General features: G+C 40.5%; 1 protein-coding gene across 1 annotated transcript in view; it reads left to right on the top strand.

Annotated features, from left to right (window-relative positions):
* Nucleotides 1-19,496, top strand: part of LOC310866115 (voltage-gated delayed rectifier potassium channel KCNH1) — a gene marked incomplete at both ends in the record, with an annotated part of 49,163 nt that overhangs the window by 774 nt on the left and 28,893 nt on the right. The window contains 5 exons of the mRNA XM_083775473.1: nt 6,907-7,030; nt 9,521-9,627; nt 10,286-10,414; nt 12,949-13,067; nt 13,504-13,896. Coding sequence (XP_083631599.1) covers nt 6,907-7,030; nt 9,521-9,627; nt 10,286-10,414; nt 12,949-13,067; nt 13,504-13,896 — 872 coding nt within the window. The remainder of the gene's footprint in view (nt 1-6,906; nt 7,031-9,520; nt 9,628-10,285; nt 10,415-12,948; nt 13,068-13,503; nt 13,897-19,496) is intronic.

Below are 19,496 nucleotides of genomic sequence, written 5' to 3'. Positions count from 1 at the left end.
TGTCAATTTTGTACATTTATCTAAACATAATTGCAAGCAATTGTTATACGTATCATACAAATGTTTTATGAAATACAACATTATAGGCCTAAAGCCTGGCACACAAACTCATATCTCATAAGTGAAGCCATGAGTCTACATAGCGTACTACATTGCCATGTTATGTGGTATTATAACTAAATTATTATTATATTAACATGTGTTAAGTGTAGCCTATTTTAACATAATACGGTCACAATAATGTTGACAAAATATTACATTAGGCTACCAAACAATTAGTTATTTATCATCTCAATAAAACAAACCAAAAGGTTCTGACTTCATCTCTACGTCAATATTGTGTTTTGCATAATCTGCAGATCAGTGAATATTTTATGAGATAATATATTTTCATAAGGAGAACTATGAGTCACAAACTCACAATAGAACAATGTTAGAATATATTGTTGTATATTCAGCATTTTTGCCTCTCTACCTGTAATATCTCCTCTTAATGATTGGCCTCACACAATTTCACCCTTTAGTTGTCCAAAAACATACTATCCAACACCTCTTCTCCATTTAAAGGGGAGAGAAAGAAAATAATACATTACACATTGTAAAAGCTGTATTTGTATTTTTGGCAAAGTTGAGGTACAATGTCCAATGTTGTTTGATAAGGCCGAACTTAACATCTGTTCTATGTGCATCATCCTCAGACTATGCAGTTTTAACAAGAGTGTGTATGTTCTATGTTTTGGACATTTGAAACCTCCCATGTCATTCCCATTTCCACTCACACAGTAGCTTCCAATTTCTCTAATAATTGAGAATACTTTAAATCATTTTTGCATATTCACATTTATGGTCGAGAATAGTGTTTTTAGTAAAAACATTTAAAAACCAAATTGAAATGACAAGAGCTTGATTTTGAGTTTGTAATTATGAAGTTTTAAAGACTAATGTTAGTAATATTATTTTATGTAATTTCCATATTATTACATATGGTATGGAGAATGTTTTTGGGAACAAGTTGTGTCATCATAATCTTGATAGAGATACAACAGGAGCACTCTTAACTCCATCACTCACTCACACCACTTTCCTGTCTACAGTCTTTCCTTTCCTGCTGTTTACATTTCTGTCTAACAGCAGGAAAGGAAGGACAGGAGAGTGGTGTGAGTGATGGAGTAAGAGTGTCCCTGTTGTATCTCAATTGTTATGACACCACTTGTTCCCAAAAAAATGGCACCCAGTTGAGAACCTGGTGGGTCATTTTCACTGTCCTTGCGTCCAGTATAAGACAATGTGCATAACGATATGTTACTAATGATGCAGTTGGAGCTGAAAAGTAATATAGTACAAATGAGTTGTCCCCGTGTAGATTTATATTACATTACTTTCATATTGGGTGGGTGGGAAATAAATAATTTAGTTTTATTTCATTCTCGTTGTCCCCCTGAGTTGGTCAGGGAAACCTGAAACCAAGTTCCCCTTATCCACACCTCTGGGTGTTTGGATCTATGATTTGTAAACCATTTCAATTCTGAAAATCAAATGTATATTGTTATTGCAATGACCTTGGGCAGTTCAGTGTGGAACAAAATATAATAATATAATATAATATAAAAAAGTCTAGATTATTAGTAAATGTATACTCATTTATTTCACCCTCAAATTAGTAATGTTAATGTAGATCTGCCTGGAAGAGCTCCATTCATGATGGAATAGATTGTTACATGATTACATCCATGTCTCGCTTTTAGATAGAAATGTGTTCTATATTTGCAAGTCATTATTTAGCTTTCCTAAGATAAAAGGAATAATTTAAATTACATGTCAATTTGGTTATTTCCCCTGAGGTTCTCTATTGCTGTGATATATAAAGAGAAGCCATCCTCTTATACAGACCCGTAGGGACATGAGCCTAGAATAGTTCTTGTTTCTGATGTGTAAATAAGGTCTCTTGCTTTACAAACTCTCATGTTAGCTCGAGTTTTTAACCAAAATTGTCTCAATCTTATACCATCAACAGCCAATGTGTATCCAAGTATCAACTACTTGTCCTGTCAAAGTGTGCTTGAGCTAGACAGACTGAACAGTGAACACGCAAACTAGCTCACTCATTTTAAGTCGCACTAGAAAACAATGGCAGGTAAATGTCTCACAAAATGTGAAGCACACCCATGCCACCATGCGCTCTGTCAGTGCAGGGACTGATCAAGACTATTCCTGTAAATACACTGGAAATAGTTGGCCCACGTATAAATGGCACCAATATTCTGTAAATGGGTTAAAAGAGAAATCAGTCATTAAAATGTTACAGACCATAGAATCATTGAATCAAGATTGGACGGCAGTACAGTGCCATTAACATCCCTCTTCAAGATCAAATTTGCCTTTAATATGTAGCACTTGAAATTATAGATTTTTCCAGAGTCCAGACTCCAGACACAAAATCCCAGTATCCTAATAGTATACAGTAATTTGACTGAAAGGCTAAATGACCAATGCCTACCCATGAGTTTCACAAGTCTCACTGTGTTTTTCCACACCTTTTGAACATGAATGGAATGGCAGTGATTGCGTTTAATTAAGGAACAAATATAAACATACACGCAATATAAATAAAGTTAGATTGCTTCTCCACAATACAGTAATAGTGCCCCAGGGATTGGTCCTGGGACCACTTCTGTTCATTATGTAATCAGTCTCAATAAAATAAAAATCCAACACAAATGTTATTCTGGTAATATTGTGATATATTGCTCTGTGTATACTCCAAACCAGGCTCTTGTCAGGTACAACTTGCTTTGAACACTGTTTTGAATTGTGACAAAACAAACAAAATCAAACACCCTGAATCTTCCCTCCATGCATTCTTCAGGGCTCTACGATTTTTCAAATAAAGTAAACATTAAAAAATATATAAAAAATAAAAGAGGGGCGATGTCGCCTCACAGCAACAAGGTCCCATGTTCGATTCCTGCTGGGGGGTGCTGGGGGCGTGTTCTCTCCTCCGCTTCATCAGCTCCCATATCCAGAGGCGGGGTTGGCGAAAGGGCCTTTCTGTGTGGAGTTTGCATGTTCTCCCCGTGTCCCCTAAAAAAACATGCAGTGATTATGGTTATTATACTGCCTCCGCCTGGTCAGCTGGGGGCTTTTTTAGATTAAAAAAAGAAAGAAAGAAAAAATAATAATGAAAACAGTAATGGAAAAATCACGGCTCCCTCACACATTAGAATGAGTGATTTTTCCTTTCCTTTTTCTTTTTTTAAATATATTTAATATATTTTTGAGTGGTGCAACGACTGTGCGTATGTGTTGGTTAATGAGCACCAGTACAGTATATGACTGAGTACCAGTAGGGGCGCTGTTGTGCCAGAAACAGAGAGAGGGAGAGTGCTGCACTGTTGCCTGCTAATGAGAGAGAGAGAGAGAGAGAGAGAGAGAGAGAGAGAGAGAGAGAGAAAGAGAGAGAGAGGTGGGGTGAACCACTCAGTTCACACAGGTGTGATTTATTTTGGAATGGTTAGTATTTAAAAGTGAAATATCCCTTTAATCTGTATCTTCCCACTATTATAAGTAGGAATTGTAATTGATAATTCCCTCATTTAAGCCTCACATTCAGCAACTGATGCGAAACAACTGAAGTCCTTGTTGAGGCCAAAGGGTAAATTGTTGCTGCTGCCTACTGTCTACCATTGAGCCCTGAGATGTATTACAGAATAAAGCCCTTACTTGCCATTGGTCTTATGCTCAGGTTTGATGATCTGCCATGTCGGCTATTTTGGTCTTCTTCTATCTTGCCTATGGATATCTACATGATATGTTAAACAAGTATGGGAAGTTTTTGTCTTCTCTCCCATGATTTAGTTCTACTATCTGTCCCTAAAGCTTGTACTGCATTGGGTAAAGCACAGTGCAAACCCACTTTAGGCGGGAACCCCTTTTGGTGTTAGCATCATGCTATTGAAAAATAGCAGATCTACAAGCTCATAGTGTGCCACCGAGTGTCGCGCTACGAGCTTGTAGATCTGCTATTTTTGAAAAATCGAAGAACGACTGACATAGAAACATAGCTTTTTCAGAAAACTGTCAGGATGTAGAAGACATTTTTTGAATCTGATCTCAGGTCAGAATGGGTTAAGTATGCTGATCACTGTGCTTGGAATCAGATGCAAAATGACCTGCATCTTCAGGAGCTGGTCTCACTGGATGCATGTATAGTAATGCTGTAGTTGTTTTGATTCATATTGCCTGTTTGATGTTGATGACTAATGCTGAGGATCTTTCTTGATATTTTATGATTATGTTTGTTTTACGTCTGAAACCAAAATTTGTTCTGCTGCCTGTCTTGGCCAGAACAACGCACTTGCACCAGTTCATGTCATAGCAGCCTATTGTAACACATGTTTAGGAGTATTATAATATCACCATCTTGGTGGTCACTTCACATCCTTTATTAAGCGAACAATGATGTTTTTCTCTGTTATTTATTAACCTATTTTTTTTTCTTTTTAAATGTTTCAGTTTGGACACTGTCAAATAGACAGACAGGTATTATAATACATATAGTTTGTAGTGTTGCCTATGTTTCCCCTCTCTAATATTCCTTTCTTTGTAGTGTACATCACAAAATGTTCTATACCAAATGCTGTTAATTTACAAGGCACACATTTGTTTGATATGTTAGACCATAACTGTGTGTTGCCACACAATACTAAATGAACATTCATAGGGCTACTGCCAAAATAACTTATCCATGTTTACCGACAATAACATGCACATGACCATTGTAAAATAACACATTGGCATGGAACTATCATTCTCTGTCATTCTGTGTCAATAGACTGATGTGCTTAATTGTCAGGTCAATGTGTTTTGTTGTGATGTGATCATAGAGATGTTGACCAGTTTAGATCATGTGCGTGCGTGCGTGCGTGCGTGCGTGCGTGCGTGCGTGCGTGCGTGCGTGCGTGCTGGCGTGCGTGCGTGCGTGCGTGCGTGCGTGTCCATACCTGTCTTGGAAATGTGTGTCTTATGGCAATTACATAGTTTTCAATTTATTTTCACTTTCTTCCACCTTTGTTTCTTTCCCTGTGAGGTGGTCATTGAATCTTTGCATCAATAACGTGTCTTCAAAGTGCAAAAGTTATTATTAATTTTATTTTTTACAAACATATTCACATTTTATTTTCACATCCATAGTTTGTCTGTTTCAGAAGTGGAAATATTCATCTGAAATGACAGCTGAACAATCTGTGTGGCCGTAGCTCTAAAACCTTACACACATAATACTGTCAGTGAGATATTATGCAGTCTGTATTGTACTCAGTATATGATCATGTTTACGTTTGTGTTATTATTTTTAGTCACATGGTGACATTAGTAGAAGCAGTGAAAGTGCACAATGGGTAAATCATCTCAATAAAACCACCAGTTTGCACTGCAGGATGTTTGGTCATATTTGAGGTGAACCATTCTTAGGTCCAAGAAAACATTACTCTATGACACTAGAATGAGCTTAGTAACAATAAGGAACATTCACGTAGCGGTATATCATATATCTTAATGGTATACCATAATATTTTACATTATTTCAGTTGCTATACATGTTGACTTATATCTTCATATCCTTTTAAATAGGCTATACAAATAAAGACGAATAAAAAGACGAGAATCAATGTATCTGTAAAAATGCTGAAAATCTATGAAAGAGCATATACATTCATGTTCAATTTAAAACTGGTAACATGGGATGCTATGTCACGTTTGAATAATTAGACAAACCAGTATACAACTAATTAGTCACTTTCAATGTCACAGACCTTAACAGGGGATTTCACACAGTGTCTGGGTGATGCAAGGGTAAAGCACCAGCCCACCATAGTGATGACTAGGGTCTGGTTTCTCATACTGTAGGTGCCCCCGGCCGGTTGGGTGCTCCAACAGACACAATAATTGGCCATGTTCGTTGGTGGGAAGCCGGCAGGGGGAGAGGCTGTCGTTGTTTAGTGAGAAGAGGGGTCTCTGATTTCCAATGACATAGAATACACCTTTTTTTGCTGCCGTCATGGCTAATAAAAATACGTTTCTTTTCAGGACCATCAAAATGTGTCAATATTTTGACATCACCTACGATACAGTATAGCTGTGCGAGGATCAGGAGTCCATTTCTTTCAAGATTTTAGAGGATTAGATTTTTTTTGCATTTCCCAAACATGATTACGTGTCCCCCTTTCCATCTGAGGCACTTGGGTGATGTCTCATGACTGAATTGATATAGTCTGTGTGGTGTATAATAAAAAATGCCTGTGTTTGGTGTTTATTAGAGTTATTTGTGTGTTCTGGAGTATAGGGACTGCCGTTCATGCAAGGTGTATTCATCATCAGCCAGACCGAATCAGCCGGCGGCGACAGTGTTGTGTGATATTACAGTCTGGCTTATTAGCCAGGCTAGTATTCATGTTGAATGTCTTTTTCCCCTATTTGTTTATGAGTTGTATACCATGTCATCTTTCAAATTCATTATTCAGCTAAATGTAATTAGAATTCAATTTGAGTGAACATGTGCTACAATATGTGGCATTCAGTGGCACTTCTCCTCAATCATACATTATCATACAATAACATCACATTTGCAAGGTTCATGGTAATGTTCAATGAGGACAAAGATTATTTCTAAAGACACATATTACAGCATATTACTGTAAGTGTAGTCATTTCTTGAATAACTGTTATTCCATTGCATTTAATAGCCCAGATTATTTGTTTTGTTTGAGATCAAATGCATTTGGCATTGGTCTTTCCATGTTGATGCAATACAGTAGCTTAATGTTTTGTCAAATGTTATGTTATTGCTGACAGTTTTTATGTAACACCTTCAAGTATTCAGCCTTTTCTTTCCCATTCAATTTTAAACAGACACCAACTTTGTCCTTGGAAATGCACAGATAGTGGACTGGCCCATTGTCTACAGCAATGATGGTTTCTGCAAGTTGTCGGGGTACCACAGGGCTGAAGTCATGCAGAAAAGCAGCACATGCAGGTACGGTAGGCGAGGAGATATTTCAGCATAAATATAAAGTCATACTGTGTAACGTTTTCAACTAAACCTCTCTATACCGTACTTTTAGTCACGAGTTTTCCCACCAATACTCACACCAACATGACGCAGGCACCGGCAATGCATAAGGGCAATGTACCGGCAATGCATTTATTTATTTATTTCATTCAACTTAATACATACCACTTCTGACAATGTTGTTGCGTTCCAAAATATCCTTGATGCGAGGACCCTACAGCGTTTGTTTTGGCGGTGGAACTATTAAACTGTCCGAACTATTATGCAATATGACTTTAATATTGCAGGGGTAACAACTTTGGCATTGAGGTGTGGTTTGTTGGTAAGCCGGGGTAAGGGCCTCGAGAGTCACCTGGTGCAACAGAGTAGGATATATGTGAGAAATGTGTGCTGTGCAACACTGGGCTGTGCACACGAAATGTGTGCTGTGCAACACTAATTGAGTTGTCAGCTCACAGCCAATTAACCACTCGAACGCTACTGTACTTATCTGACTGGTGCATTATGTTTGTTTCATATTTATTTGAATTGCGACAAGCATCGGGTGAGCTGCTCGGTGCGTTGTCGCAGGTCATTTTCCAGCTATTGTTGGTGCGCAACAGTTGCATTTTCCCACCCTGACATCAAAAGAAGTGATGTGGTATACGCTCACCTGGGCACCTTTGTCAACCGGGGGAAAAAAATCAGACCAGTCTGAAGTGAGTGGTGCTGACTGTACTCGTGCTGTAGTACTGTACTGTAATGTACACGCCCTCCTCCCTGGCCTCTGTGTGTGTGTGTGTGTGTGTGTGTGTGTGTGTGTGTGTGTGTGTGTGTGTGACGCTGCTCAACGCTAATACCATCTAGTGGTATTCGCGAGGTGTTTCAGCTGTTTGTGCTCAGACACAGGGACACACATAGCTGCGTATAGGAGTGGCTAGCACCACTCAAAAACGGTGTCCTTAACTTAACATAAGCAGTCTGAGCTAGTGACACCGACAATGTTCAGTTTGTTCCTACTCCTAGCTTCTATGCCACTGCATCAGTCTAAGAAGAATAATATTGTAGGTGTGGCTTACCGCTTTACAAAAACTGTTTATAAAGCAATAAGTAAGTAGCCTTGGGAACCAACGATTCCAGACCCATGTGTCCCACAGGCCAGGAGCCTATCTCTTGTTTCACGGCGTGAGGCAACTTGATGTAAAACTACTTCCCCAGGACATGATGTTGCAGGATTTACCCCCAGTCCAACCCTTGATGCTGAGTGTCAAGCAGGGAGGCATTGGAACCATTTCTATAGTCTTTGGTATGACTCGGCCGGGAATTGAACCCCTGACCTCGAAGTCTCAGGGCAATAACTACAAGGCCACTGAGTTGCTAAATTGATGTGTCTATTCAAGCCTCACACTCACACTTTTATCTATAGTTGAAAGCAATGCTGTGACCATGTGTTACTGAATATTGCTAGCAAGGCTTTGTCAATGATTTTGGATCAACCACTTCTGTCTCTTAAGAGGTCTGTATTTTGCGTGTCTTAAGTACCAGGTCTTATTACTTAACTTAAGATCTGGAGGCGTGGTCAATGCGCTTTGGCCAAATTGCATTGATCCACGCCTCCAGGTTTTAAGTTAAGTAATAAGACCTGGTACTTAAGACACGCAAAATACAGCCCTCAGATAGTCTAATTAATATTACCCTTCCCTTAATTTGCATTTCATATTACTCCAGTTATATTTAGATCAAGCTAGAACATGATGCTACCAAGGATGGCATTAACTAGCAAAGTGAGATGAACGTCAGTACAGTGTGTGGTTAAATGATTGCTCATTGCTGCTTGACCCTCTATTCAGCATTCATTCGTTTTTGTGAGGTTCTTTTGCATAAAGCCAATTAAGGCGTTCAGAAGGGGAAAAAAGTATGCCGTCATGATTTATTTCAACCATCATTAATCAAATTTTACTCAATGAAATTCCATATAGTCTAATTTGACAGTGGATATTTGCACATGGAGATTGTTCACAGTCAAGTTAAAAGTATGCAGTGAATAACACAGAATTGTCATATTTAGTTGTAGAGGAGATGGGCATGTATTACTGTACATACCAATATTTGTGTTTAAGATGCACTTAAGGGAAATATGAAAATGTATGCTAAATGTATGTAATGCAAATAATCGTATCGAATCATTTTTGCAATGGAAATAATCGATTGTATCAATACTAAAACAAAAATACATTGCATGGATGCACCTGGGACGTATCCTCATTGATGTATCCTATTTGTTGATATATAAAATAAACGGCACAAAATAGAACAAAAAATATAAAAATATTTCACCCTCTGTCTTCTGTTACAAAAATAATTCACACATTTAAGAGTTGCAATGCGGTGCAAAGATGCTTGAAAGTCTGCTTTTCTCATTATGCCAAATGGATATGAAATATTTAAAATTATATTTTCCTTTGTGCTTTCCAGTTTCATGTATGGGGAGCTCACAGACAAGGACACAAGTGAGAAAGTGCGACTAACGTTTGAGAACTACGAGATGAATTCATTTGAAATACTAATGTACAAGAAAAACAGTAAGTAGCTTCGTCAAGTGGAGAGATAAATGTTGTTTTCCTCCAATCTCTTATTATGCTAATGTATTCCTGGCCTCTGTAATGCACAGCAGAGTTCAAAGGCAGCCCATAACATTTCTAGCTCGGCAGAAGTACTAATTGGTTGAGAATCAGACCATGTATTTATATCCACTTGCATGTTATAACCTTTTTCTACCCACTGAGCAATTCCCGGCTTTTAGACGTCTAAATGACCATCTAAAAAATGGGGTAAAAATAGTCTAAAAATGAAAGTTTTTTTTAGCAGTCTATGCTTAGATTAGACATTGAAACAACGTTGTGGTCTAAATGTAGACCGTCTATATATAGACGTTGAAACAACGTTGTTTTATTAGATTAGACGTTGTTTCAACGTCTAATCTAAGCCTAGACTGCTAAAAAACTTTCATTTTTAGACTATTTTTACCCCAGTTTCTAGACGATTTTTTGCCATCTAGACGACTACAAAGATCAGTGGGTACCAGCAGGTGTTACTAGAAATGTTTCTCAAGGTTCTCAAAGACTAGTACAATTTCAACATTATACTTATGATGTACAATATGGATTTCGGCTTTATTTATTTAATACCATTGTCTGATTAAATGAGTATCAATCGTCTTTTTCTCCCCTTTTGTTTCAGGGACACCCGTTTGGTTCTTTGTCAAAATTGCTCCCATTCGCAATGAACAGGAGAAGGTTGTTCTATTTCTTTGCCAGTTCAGTGACATCACAGCCTTCAAACAGCCCATCGAGGACGACTCTACTAAAGGTTGGCACCAGTAAATTAATCTCCCGTCTGGTTTCCATATCTCCCGTCAGATGTGTTTTAAAGTTACATTTCGCATTGTGAGACAATGCTACAGTACCAACTAGGGGTGTAACGATCTAGTGACTGCGTCAAAGTATATGGAAATGTAAATAATCGATTGTATCAATACTTAAACAAAAATACATCGCATGGATGCACCTGGGACGTATCCTCAGTGATGTATCCTAAGCCTAAGGTCATCATAGGGTTTCGGGTCTCGCAACATCATACCCCTCACTCAGGTGACCCAGCCGGGGGTGATCAAGTCCCGACTTGCGTCTCAGTAGCTACCCTCGATCAGTCCCATTAGGGAAAGACAGGGCCACACAATCCGATGCTCCGGAACTACTCTGCCGGGACTGGGAGTGAGAGGAACTGGTGCGTGGACGGACTAGGCTCTGTGGGTCGACTCCTGTCCGGGGCCCCTCCTACATCTCACCAGGTCCATTCCTGCTCTCACCAGGTCCAGGACCTGTGCATTGCACCAGTCTCCCAGCACCAGGCACGTCATTCAGGAGTGGTGGATTCTCGAGCCGCAATGGTTCTGCATGGTGGTGCTGCAGGCTCCGCTTGTGGCTTGAATGGCCCTCCTAAAGGCCTCACTGTGGGTTTGTTGGCGGGCTTCCTGCTCACGGAAGACACAGCCTGGGGCGCCAACCCAAACTGCAGGGTTTCATTGTTTTTTCCATCGCTACACTTGGTCTATCGATAAATGTGTGTATTCTCTGTGTTCATGTCAAGGAAGTTTGTACGTGAAAATCTGTCTGTCTGTCTGTCTGTCTGTCTGTCTGCCTGTCTGTCTGCCTGTCTGCCTGTCGTACGAACAGCTGCATCAGCCTAAAAGGGCCATTCACACTGAGCACTATAACTGCAGCCAGCCAGTGGTGTTGCTGAGCAGCCTGCAGCGCTCAGTTCACACGGGTGTGAATTTTTGTCATTGCTTGGTCCCATTGTATCTCTGCTTGCAGCTATATAATAAAAAGAAAATTGGCTTTCACCTTTATTTAAAAATGTTATGGAGGGACAGACAGTAGGCTGAAATGGGGAGAGAGATGGGGGTGACATGCAGTAAAGGCCATCGGAATCGGGAGTCGAACCCCGCAGTGCACTTCCAGACTGGATTATGGAAAACTATGTTTTGCGGTCAAGCCCAAAGGGCATAGACCCTCTTTGTTATCGTGAAAATTCCGCCAGTTTAGCAGTTTTGGCAGTTCTGTGCTGTCGTTTTTCACGGAATTCGGCAATATGGTAGAGAGCCGTGAGGATCCCTCAGGAACTCAGGAACTGAAGCTCACAGCCTCATACACTCATTCGTCAAAAGGCCTTTTTTTGGCCACGTCACAGAAATTGCATTTCCATACATGCAAATGGAGTCTGACTCTGGTTACGGGACTACAGTGTTGCAAACAACCCCTTCAGCCAATCAGCGTAACAAAAAAACAAAAAAATAAGTGTAACCTGACGTCATCTCCAGTCTACCTACGCCATGTCAACCCCACAGAAATGAGCAGGTTCGGTCTGACCTAGGGCCTTGGTAGAATCTAATTAAAACCCACATGGGCAAGCCCAATTAGGGTCCACTTGGGTGTCGCTTCAAATGACCTAGTTGAGGCACACCTACAGTAATGCACACGTAGAACCACTTTGAAGCCCACACGAGTAACCCAAGTGTGAAGCATCTTGTGCCAGCTGACATTGTCATATACGGTTCCATAGAGTTAGCCCATCTGGGTCTCATAATGCTGTAGTTACAGTAACTCATCACTTTTTTATGAATACATTTTCATTTTGTCCAGTCTGTATGGTAGGATTTGTTATTAATACAATATAACTTATAGAATTGGGGTGGTTATATTTGGTCTCCCTTTTCTTCTATTGAGACATTTAGATTGTGTCAAAGGTCATGTCTCACCTACTGTAGAGTGTAGACACAAGATCAGATTGTTCAAGATTCAATTTATCCCCTGAGCAAGCAGGCAGGCTCTATTAGCTCAATGGTAAAAATGTCAGCATTGCGAATGAAACCAGGTTCAAATCTGGGGTAGAATAGGATGGTTACATAGTGCAGCTTTAAGACTCAGAGCTCCTTTACCTGAGCTCTTGCCAGATTTGTTCAAAGTTCAAACCCTTACCCATGCTTCCCAATACTACAGTATGGTACTTCCCCTTGTCTGTATACATGCAAAAAAGAAACCAATTGAATTGCTAGACACAGTATAATGTATTTAAACTATCTACTAATTCACATAGCATGATAACATGAGAAGCAGTTTTATACACACAGCCATAGTCTGTTTCATAGATCTCTACAGTAACTATTCTTTTATTACAATATGTCTGTAATGTAAAGTTGAGGTATACAGTATATGTTTATATTAATGCAAATTTCTATATTTTGCATGCATCTGTGAATGTCTAACAGAAAATAATCTGATCTGAAGAAATGATCACCTTATGAGTTGACACATTGTTCCTGATATGTTTTGTATCCTCAGGTTGGGGGAAGTTTGCTCGTCTGACTCGTGCCCTAACCAGCAGCAGAGGCGTGTTGCAACAGCTGCAGCCCACCGTTCACAAGGGAGAGAATGTCCACAAGCACTCCCGCTTAGCTGAGGTACTTTATGTCGATAAGTTACTTTATGAATGATGACAAGGAACAAGTAGAGCTTCGTTTCGTAGACGTAGAGTTTCACGGAAAAGCAATCTTGACTTCCAGATAATGACTCCGCGGTTGATGAAATAGCGCACTGCTGTCAGTATGGGTTTTTATCGTGAACATACGTTTCTATAGACCACGAATAATCAGCTTCTGAAATACACATGTCCTTTAATAGAAACGATGTATGTTTGGATTCGGTTCTCTAGCTTTGTCATGGTGTGCCAGTGAGCTAGTAGCTTATTTTAGGCTACCCAAACAGGATGGATATTCTTGAGCGGATGAAACAAGAGGTGTCCAGGCCCATGCCTGTCCCCCTGCAGGTATTTTTGGCCTATGTACAGTTATGTCTGATTACTTAATTTATTAGCTGTAAATGCGCTCTTCTTGGCAGGTACTACAGCTCGGCTCTGACATTCTACCCCAGTACAAGCAGGAGACCCCCAAGACGCCCCCCCACATCATCCTCCACTACTGCCTGTTCAAGACCACCTGGGACTGGGTCATTCTCATCCTCACCTTCTACACAGCCATCATGGTGCCCTACAATGTCTCCTTTAAGACCAAGCAGAACAATGTCACGTGGCTGGTGGTGGACAGCATCGTGGACGTTATCTTCCTGGTGGACATCGTCTTGAACTTTCACACAACGTTCGTGGGACCCGCGGGCGAGGTCATCTCGGACCCCAAGCTGATTCGCATGAACTACCTGAAGACCTGGTTCGTCATTGACCTGCTGTCGTGCCTGCCCTACGACGTCATCAATGCTTTTGAGAACGTAGATGAGGTTAGTGGATCATTTTCTTTGGAACTCGGGGAAAAAAAAATATATATATATATTTTTTAAGAAAATGTTTTTCTACCACAGTGTAGTCAGTGGGATAGGGATAGTTGAGAGTTTTTGGTAACCCATTCATTAATCATGAACAGATCAGTCTGTCTCTGACATGTTTGGGTCATTTGTTATTAGACCTTTATTTATACAGATACACAAAGAGCTGAAATAGCTCTTTATTGAGGAAGCCATTTGTCCATTTGTGGTTTCAAAGCATTTGTCAATATTTATCATGTCAGTCCTGTAAACTACATTGCTCCGTTGGGGAACTGTTAGGAAGGTGCAGCATGTGATTTAAAACCGTGAACCTTTTGTACTAGCCTTTGAAACCAATATTATTCTATCCCTTAACATCAGCTGTCCCCAAACATATATGTCTGTGCACCCCCTGTTACCTCCTGACCTATAGCTGACGCACCCCCCCCCCCCCCCCAACGCTCAGTCTCGTTGTATTTGGTCCGAAAATGATCATTTCTCTAAGATGATATGGCAAAATAATCACAGAATGTCACTGCACTGAGAGACATGCAGCTGCTGTATACTCCCGCAGCTGCTCTATACATCTCCTTACAACAGTGTCTTACTGGATTTTGCAGTTTGTGTTAAATAACATAAAACCGCCATTACCCTTTTCATGTCACGCACCCCCTAGAGGGCGTTTGCGCGCCACAAGGGATGCACGCACCACAGTTTGGGAACCCCTTCCTTAACTCGTCATCACTACAGTGCAACATTGTGGTGGTTGAGAGAGTGCTACAGTGCTACTGTATATGCCAAATATTCACAGGTGATACTCACACAGTTGTCAAAATGTGACATCGCAAACAATCCCACACTGGAGAGGCAGGTAATGTATCCCATGGCCATGCATGCATGTCTACGTATGTGCAGAATAACAGACTTACTCTAAACAGAACAAACTGTTTTGTAAATTCAGACTTTAAGGTTATATAATCTAAAACTAAGAATTTATCCTGAACTTAGTCAGTCCAAATTGCTGGCGATATACCAATAGTTGTTCCCTTTTCACAAATCCTTTATGATAACAGACTGTCATAAAAGGCACATTTTGGCAACAATTTGCCTCATTGCATTATGGAGCTCTCAGCTCTCAATAAAAAAGTACCACGCTCTTCTCATACGTTTATGTATGAGACTTATTTGTTATTTTTTTCCCATTGTGGCCTGAAATGTAAATTTAAGAGAATATCTGGCTATTTTCAAGTTAAACAAATGGATTGTGCAATTTTTAAATCTTTGTGTTGTCATAGATACAGTAGACAGGTAGATAGAGTGTCAGTGTTTTTGTTCAGTCGCTGTGGTTTAAACAAGACAGGGTGTAAACAAGATGGGGTAGAATTCATTGGATCAGAGACAGAGTTGTTGGTGTAAGTCAAATTCAAAAGGTAAAAGATGAATAGAGCCATTTCACTTTGCTCCAAATAAGTAACAAGACTATTTTAATATATGTTGTGTTTGTTTGTTTACAGTTTTAATAAACTACAATAATAATAAACTACAGATTGCAATTGTCAAAATATGCCCTTTGACTGATTATGTCATTTTGACTGTGCCCTTCCCCCCCCGAAAAGTTAATAATCACTTCAGGGGAGGCAACTGATGAATTTTCAGCTACTGATAATTTCCAACAACTTTCACGAAAGTCCGGCCAATGATTGCTCATAGACAGACAGAGACGAACGGTTTGGGCATCCTCAATGTTATTTATTTTTTGAGCGGTGCAACCACTCCAAGGAACAGCAATGTCCGTGTCCGTGTGTTCACCTACTGTATGTGTTGGTTAATGAGCACCAGTATAATGAGTACCAGTAGGGGCGCTGTTGTGCCAGAAACAGAGAGAGGGATAGTGCTGCACTGTGGCCTGCTAATGAGAGAGAGAGAGAGAGAGAGAGAGAGAGAGAGAGAGAGAGAGAGAGAGAGAGAGACAGAGAGAGGGAGGTGTGTGTGTGTGTGTGTGTGGGGGGGGGGGGGGGGGGGGGGGGGGTTGCACCACTCAGTTCACTCAGGTGTGATTAAAAAAAAACAAAAAACAAGCAGTACAGTACAATACAGTTTATAAATGAAAGCAGGTATCCAGTTCATGATTAATCAGAAAGGATTATTAAAAGTAAAGTCATTCTTTAACTTTAATTGAAATAGTTTTTAGTTTTAGTCATTACATGAGCTATGAAATGAAAGTGCCAAAGTCTGCCATTGCATCACTGCTATTACATTGATCAAAACAGAATAGTTTTACTTTATACTTTATACTTTCTCAAGCAAGTATTTCGGTCAATTTTGTCTTACTTTAACATTTACTGCATTGTGCTGAATATAAGACGACTGATTATAAAACGACCCCCATTTCTCAAGACTCATTTGTGGAAAAAGAACATTGAATGTCAAATAGTCAAGTCCCTGATTATAATACGATATTTCCATCGCAAAAGTACTATTATATTCAGCACAATAGATATTACATCTTAGACTTAGCACTGACGTCCACTCATGACAAATTGCTCTTTTATATTGCATTGTACCGTTTGTGTTGTTCGTTGGCGTTTTCAAGGATGGCTTGTCTGCCTCCCCCTGGCCAGCCGGGGCGCCTGATGGAGGGGAAAGGAACTGGTTGGAATAACGTGTTCCTTCCACGCGCTACGTCCAGGGAAACTCCCCCCTGTCAGGGTAAAGGAGCAACTTGGACACTCAGGCATGAGTTAAAGTCCGTTGCTCTCCCCTTGTCCCCCATATAATTATGGGGACTAGGTTGGTGGAGGGTGTGTAGAGCCAGCATCACATTAGATGATTGACACAGGGGTGAAAAATGGGTTACAAATCGTGGGATAAAAATATATAAAGAAGGATGGCTTGTCTATTCATGTATAGCTTCATTTTACAGGTGGAGTCCTCGTGTTTACAGGAAACTCAGAGATATCAGTATGCATTGTTTCATGACATATAGATTCACACAATAAGCCTACAACCAACACCACTTGTACCTCCTGCATCTGATTGAAATTCACCTCCATCTCTGAGATGTCATCATTGTGCCTGAGGAGAGTTGGCCTGTACTATGCATACACTTGAAATTAATGACAAACACAAATTAACGCACGCACGCACGCATGCACGCGCACACACACACACACACACACACACACACACACACACACACACACACACACACACTCTCTCTCTCTAAATGTAGCCTCTGGGCTCTGCTTGCCAGTGTTCGTTACATCTATGGATCATAGTGTGTTATGCAGCACATTATAGTGCCTGCGTTTTAAGCGTGTGTGAAACTACGTATTTCTGGGACAGAGCATGTGTGTAAAATGCTGTCATTGCTTTTAATGTCCCAATGTGTCAGTCAGAGGCCAGCAGAGTGTATGTTAGGCTCTTAGGTGGGGGGGGGCAGGCGGTCTGCTTCCCAATGCACTAAGGCACTGAAATGCTGTGGTCACGCTTAAAAGACTGGCTTGTGGGCAGTCATCAGCACTCATGTGAGCAGTAGTTGCAGGTGCAGCACTTCACTTCATTCTAGTCTTTCAACAGATCAGCAGCATGAAGGGGTCAAGAGGCCCCGGGTCAGACAAATCACATTACAAGTCTAGATGTCAGGAGAAGGGCATGTTTGTCATCTGAAATCACTATGAAGGTCATCCGGAATTCCCTTCAGAATAACTGTTATGCCATGATGTTAGGCATGTTTATCGTATTTTAATTTCTTTGTAGCTCTAACAATAGCAATGTCAGTCGGTCCGTCCATCACGCATATCTCGAAAAGATTAACTTGATTGCCATAGAATCTGCTGTGCACCTATATGCTCCCAGAGGATATGGCCCCCTATTGATTCTGTTGACCTTCATGGCCTTTCCTCTATTGCCAACCACAGGCTCGGATTTCCTAATCTAATTGGCCCGAATTTGGGGTGAACAGTGAACCATACTGATTGTGGTGCCCCCCCCCCCCCCCCCCCCCCCCCCCCCCCCCCCCCCCCCATGGCCTTTTTGTCTAGTGTCAGTGTCGGCCAAAATGATGTCTTAAAATGATGTGTGGTCTGGCACTAGCAGAGCACACTGCTGTCTTATGCCCAGAGTTTGTTTTGCGAACGCAGTGAGCCATTTACTATGAGACCCAGCAGATCATGTCTGTCTGTGTGTGTCACGCTGTAACACCACCCGCCCGCCACCAGAGGGCGCAGTTCTTTAACGTAGAGCGCAAACGTACGCGTGTCCTTAGCATTTACTTTCATTCGAATTTAGATACGCGGAGGTGGTTCACAATGCTCTCACACTGATTGCAATCGAAATCCATACAATTTAAAATTTCGTAAATTTCGGTCAGCATTTTAAGTGACAATGGTAAAAGAAACGTAAACAGTTGTAATCAAACGGCACAAAACATTTTCGAGCACTTGAAAAATCCTGCTATGCGTCTCCAAAGAAAGACAAGCCGCGAGGAGAAACAGAGAGAAAAGGAGATGCATTAATTTCCATAAGTAGCGTATCTATTTTTGTGCGTTCACATTCACACAGCTCATCATGTATTGTACAGTAAGAATGTTGTGAACCAATTGCGTCCTGGCTTTCTTTATCTGCCTCTACTCAATGGAGAGCATTTAACAGTATTATCCATAGCGATCCAACGCAACAACACACGTGGACGCATGTAAGTCTCTATACAAAATGAAAGCAATGTTATTAGGAAAAAACAAGTTAAAAGTTTAATAACTATAGAAAGAAGAAAGAAAGGCAAAGAAAAGGGCGTTATGATTAGGTAGTGGATTAGAGTATGAAAAGGTGGGTTTTGAGTGTGGTTTTAAACATGGTGAGGGTGGGAGCATGCCTTGTGAGCTGGGAATGTGTTCCATATAGGGAGGGGGTGGCAACTGAGAAGGCCCTGTCTGTCACGATTATTTGCATTAGGTTGGCATTGGAACAGGATTTTCTTCAGATAGTGAAGAGTGTAGACTAGAGACAGCAAGCCGAGGGCAGAGAGGTGAAAGACATGAGACATACATACCTCCTGCTGGAGTCAAACCAGAGATGTCATATTATGGTTACTATTCACTATCCATTCATCCACCGGTTTGCTCCTGAAAGAGTTACGTGTTGGTCAAGAGCACTTCTGTCGGCTCCATGGCTTGTGTGTGTATATTTATCCAAGCCTTGATTCTCTGATGATTAACCTCTAGATCATCTGGGTTTGTACAGGACATTGCACTTCGTTACAATTTCATCTCTGTTGGTCCGCAGCTGTTACATAATTTATGTTTTTTTTTGTCTTTTTTTTTTTGTATTGTGTTCAATAGCAAGCACACTTATTGAATATTAGTTTTGTCGTCGTTGAATTCACCACTTATTATTGATGAAGTGTCTTTTCTCTCACTTTCGTCTTTTTTTTTCTTTTTTATTCCTCTGTTCTGTTTGCATGGCCCCTCCCTCTTCTGCCTGTTCTCAATGCATGGGACGTGATGGGAAGAATTGGAACCACCGCGCTGTCACTCAAGTAGGCTTCAGTTTGATTAGAATATACCATCATGATTCAT

This window comes from Protomyctophum parallelum, assembly GCF_964188405.1.
Source record: "Protomyctophum parallelum genome assembly, chromosome: 10".
Classification (NCBI taxonomy): domain Eukaryota; kingdom Metazoa; phylum Chordata; class Actinopteri; order Myctophiformes; family Myctophidae; genus Protomyctophum; species Protomyctophum parallelum.
Note: the sequence above shows the minus strand (reverse complement) of the source record. Positions and strands in the feature narration are given on the sequence as shown.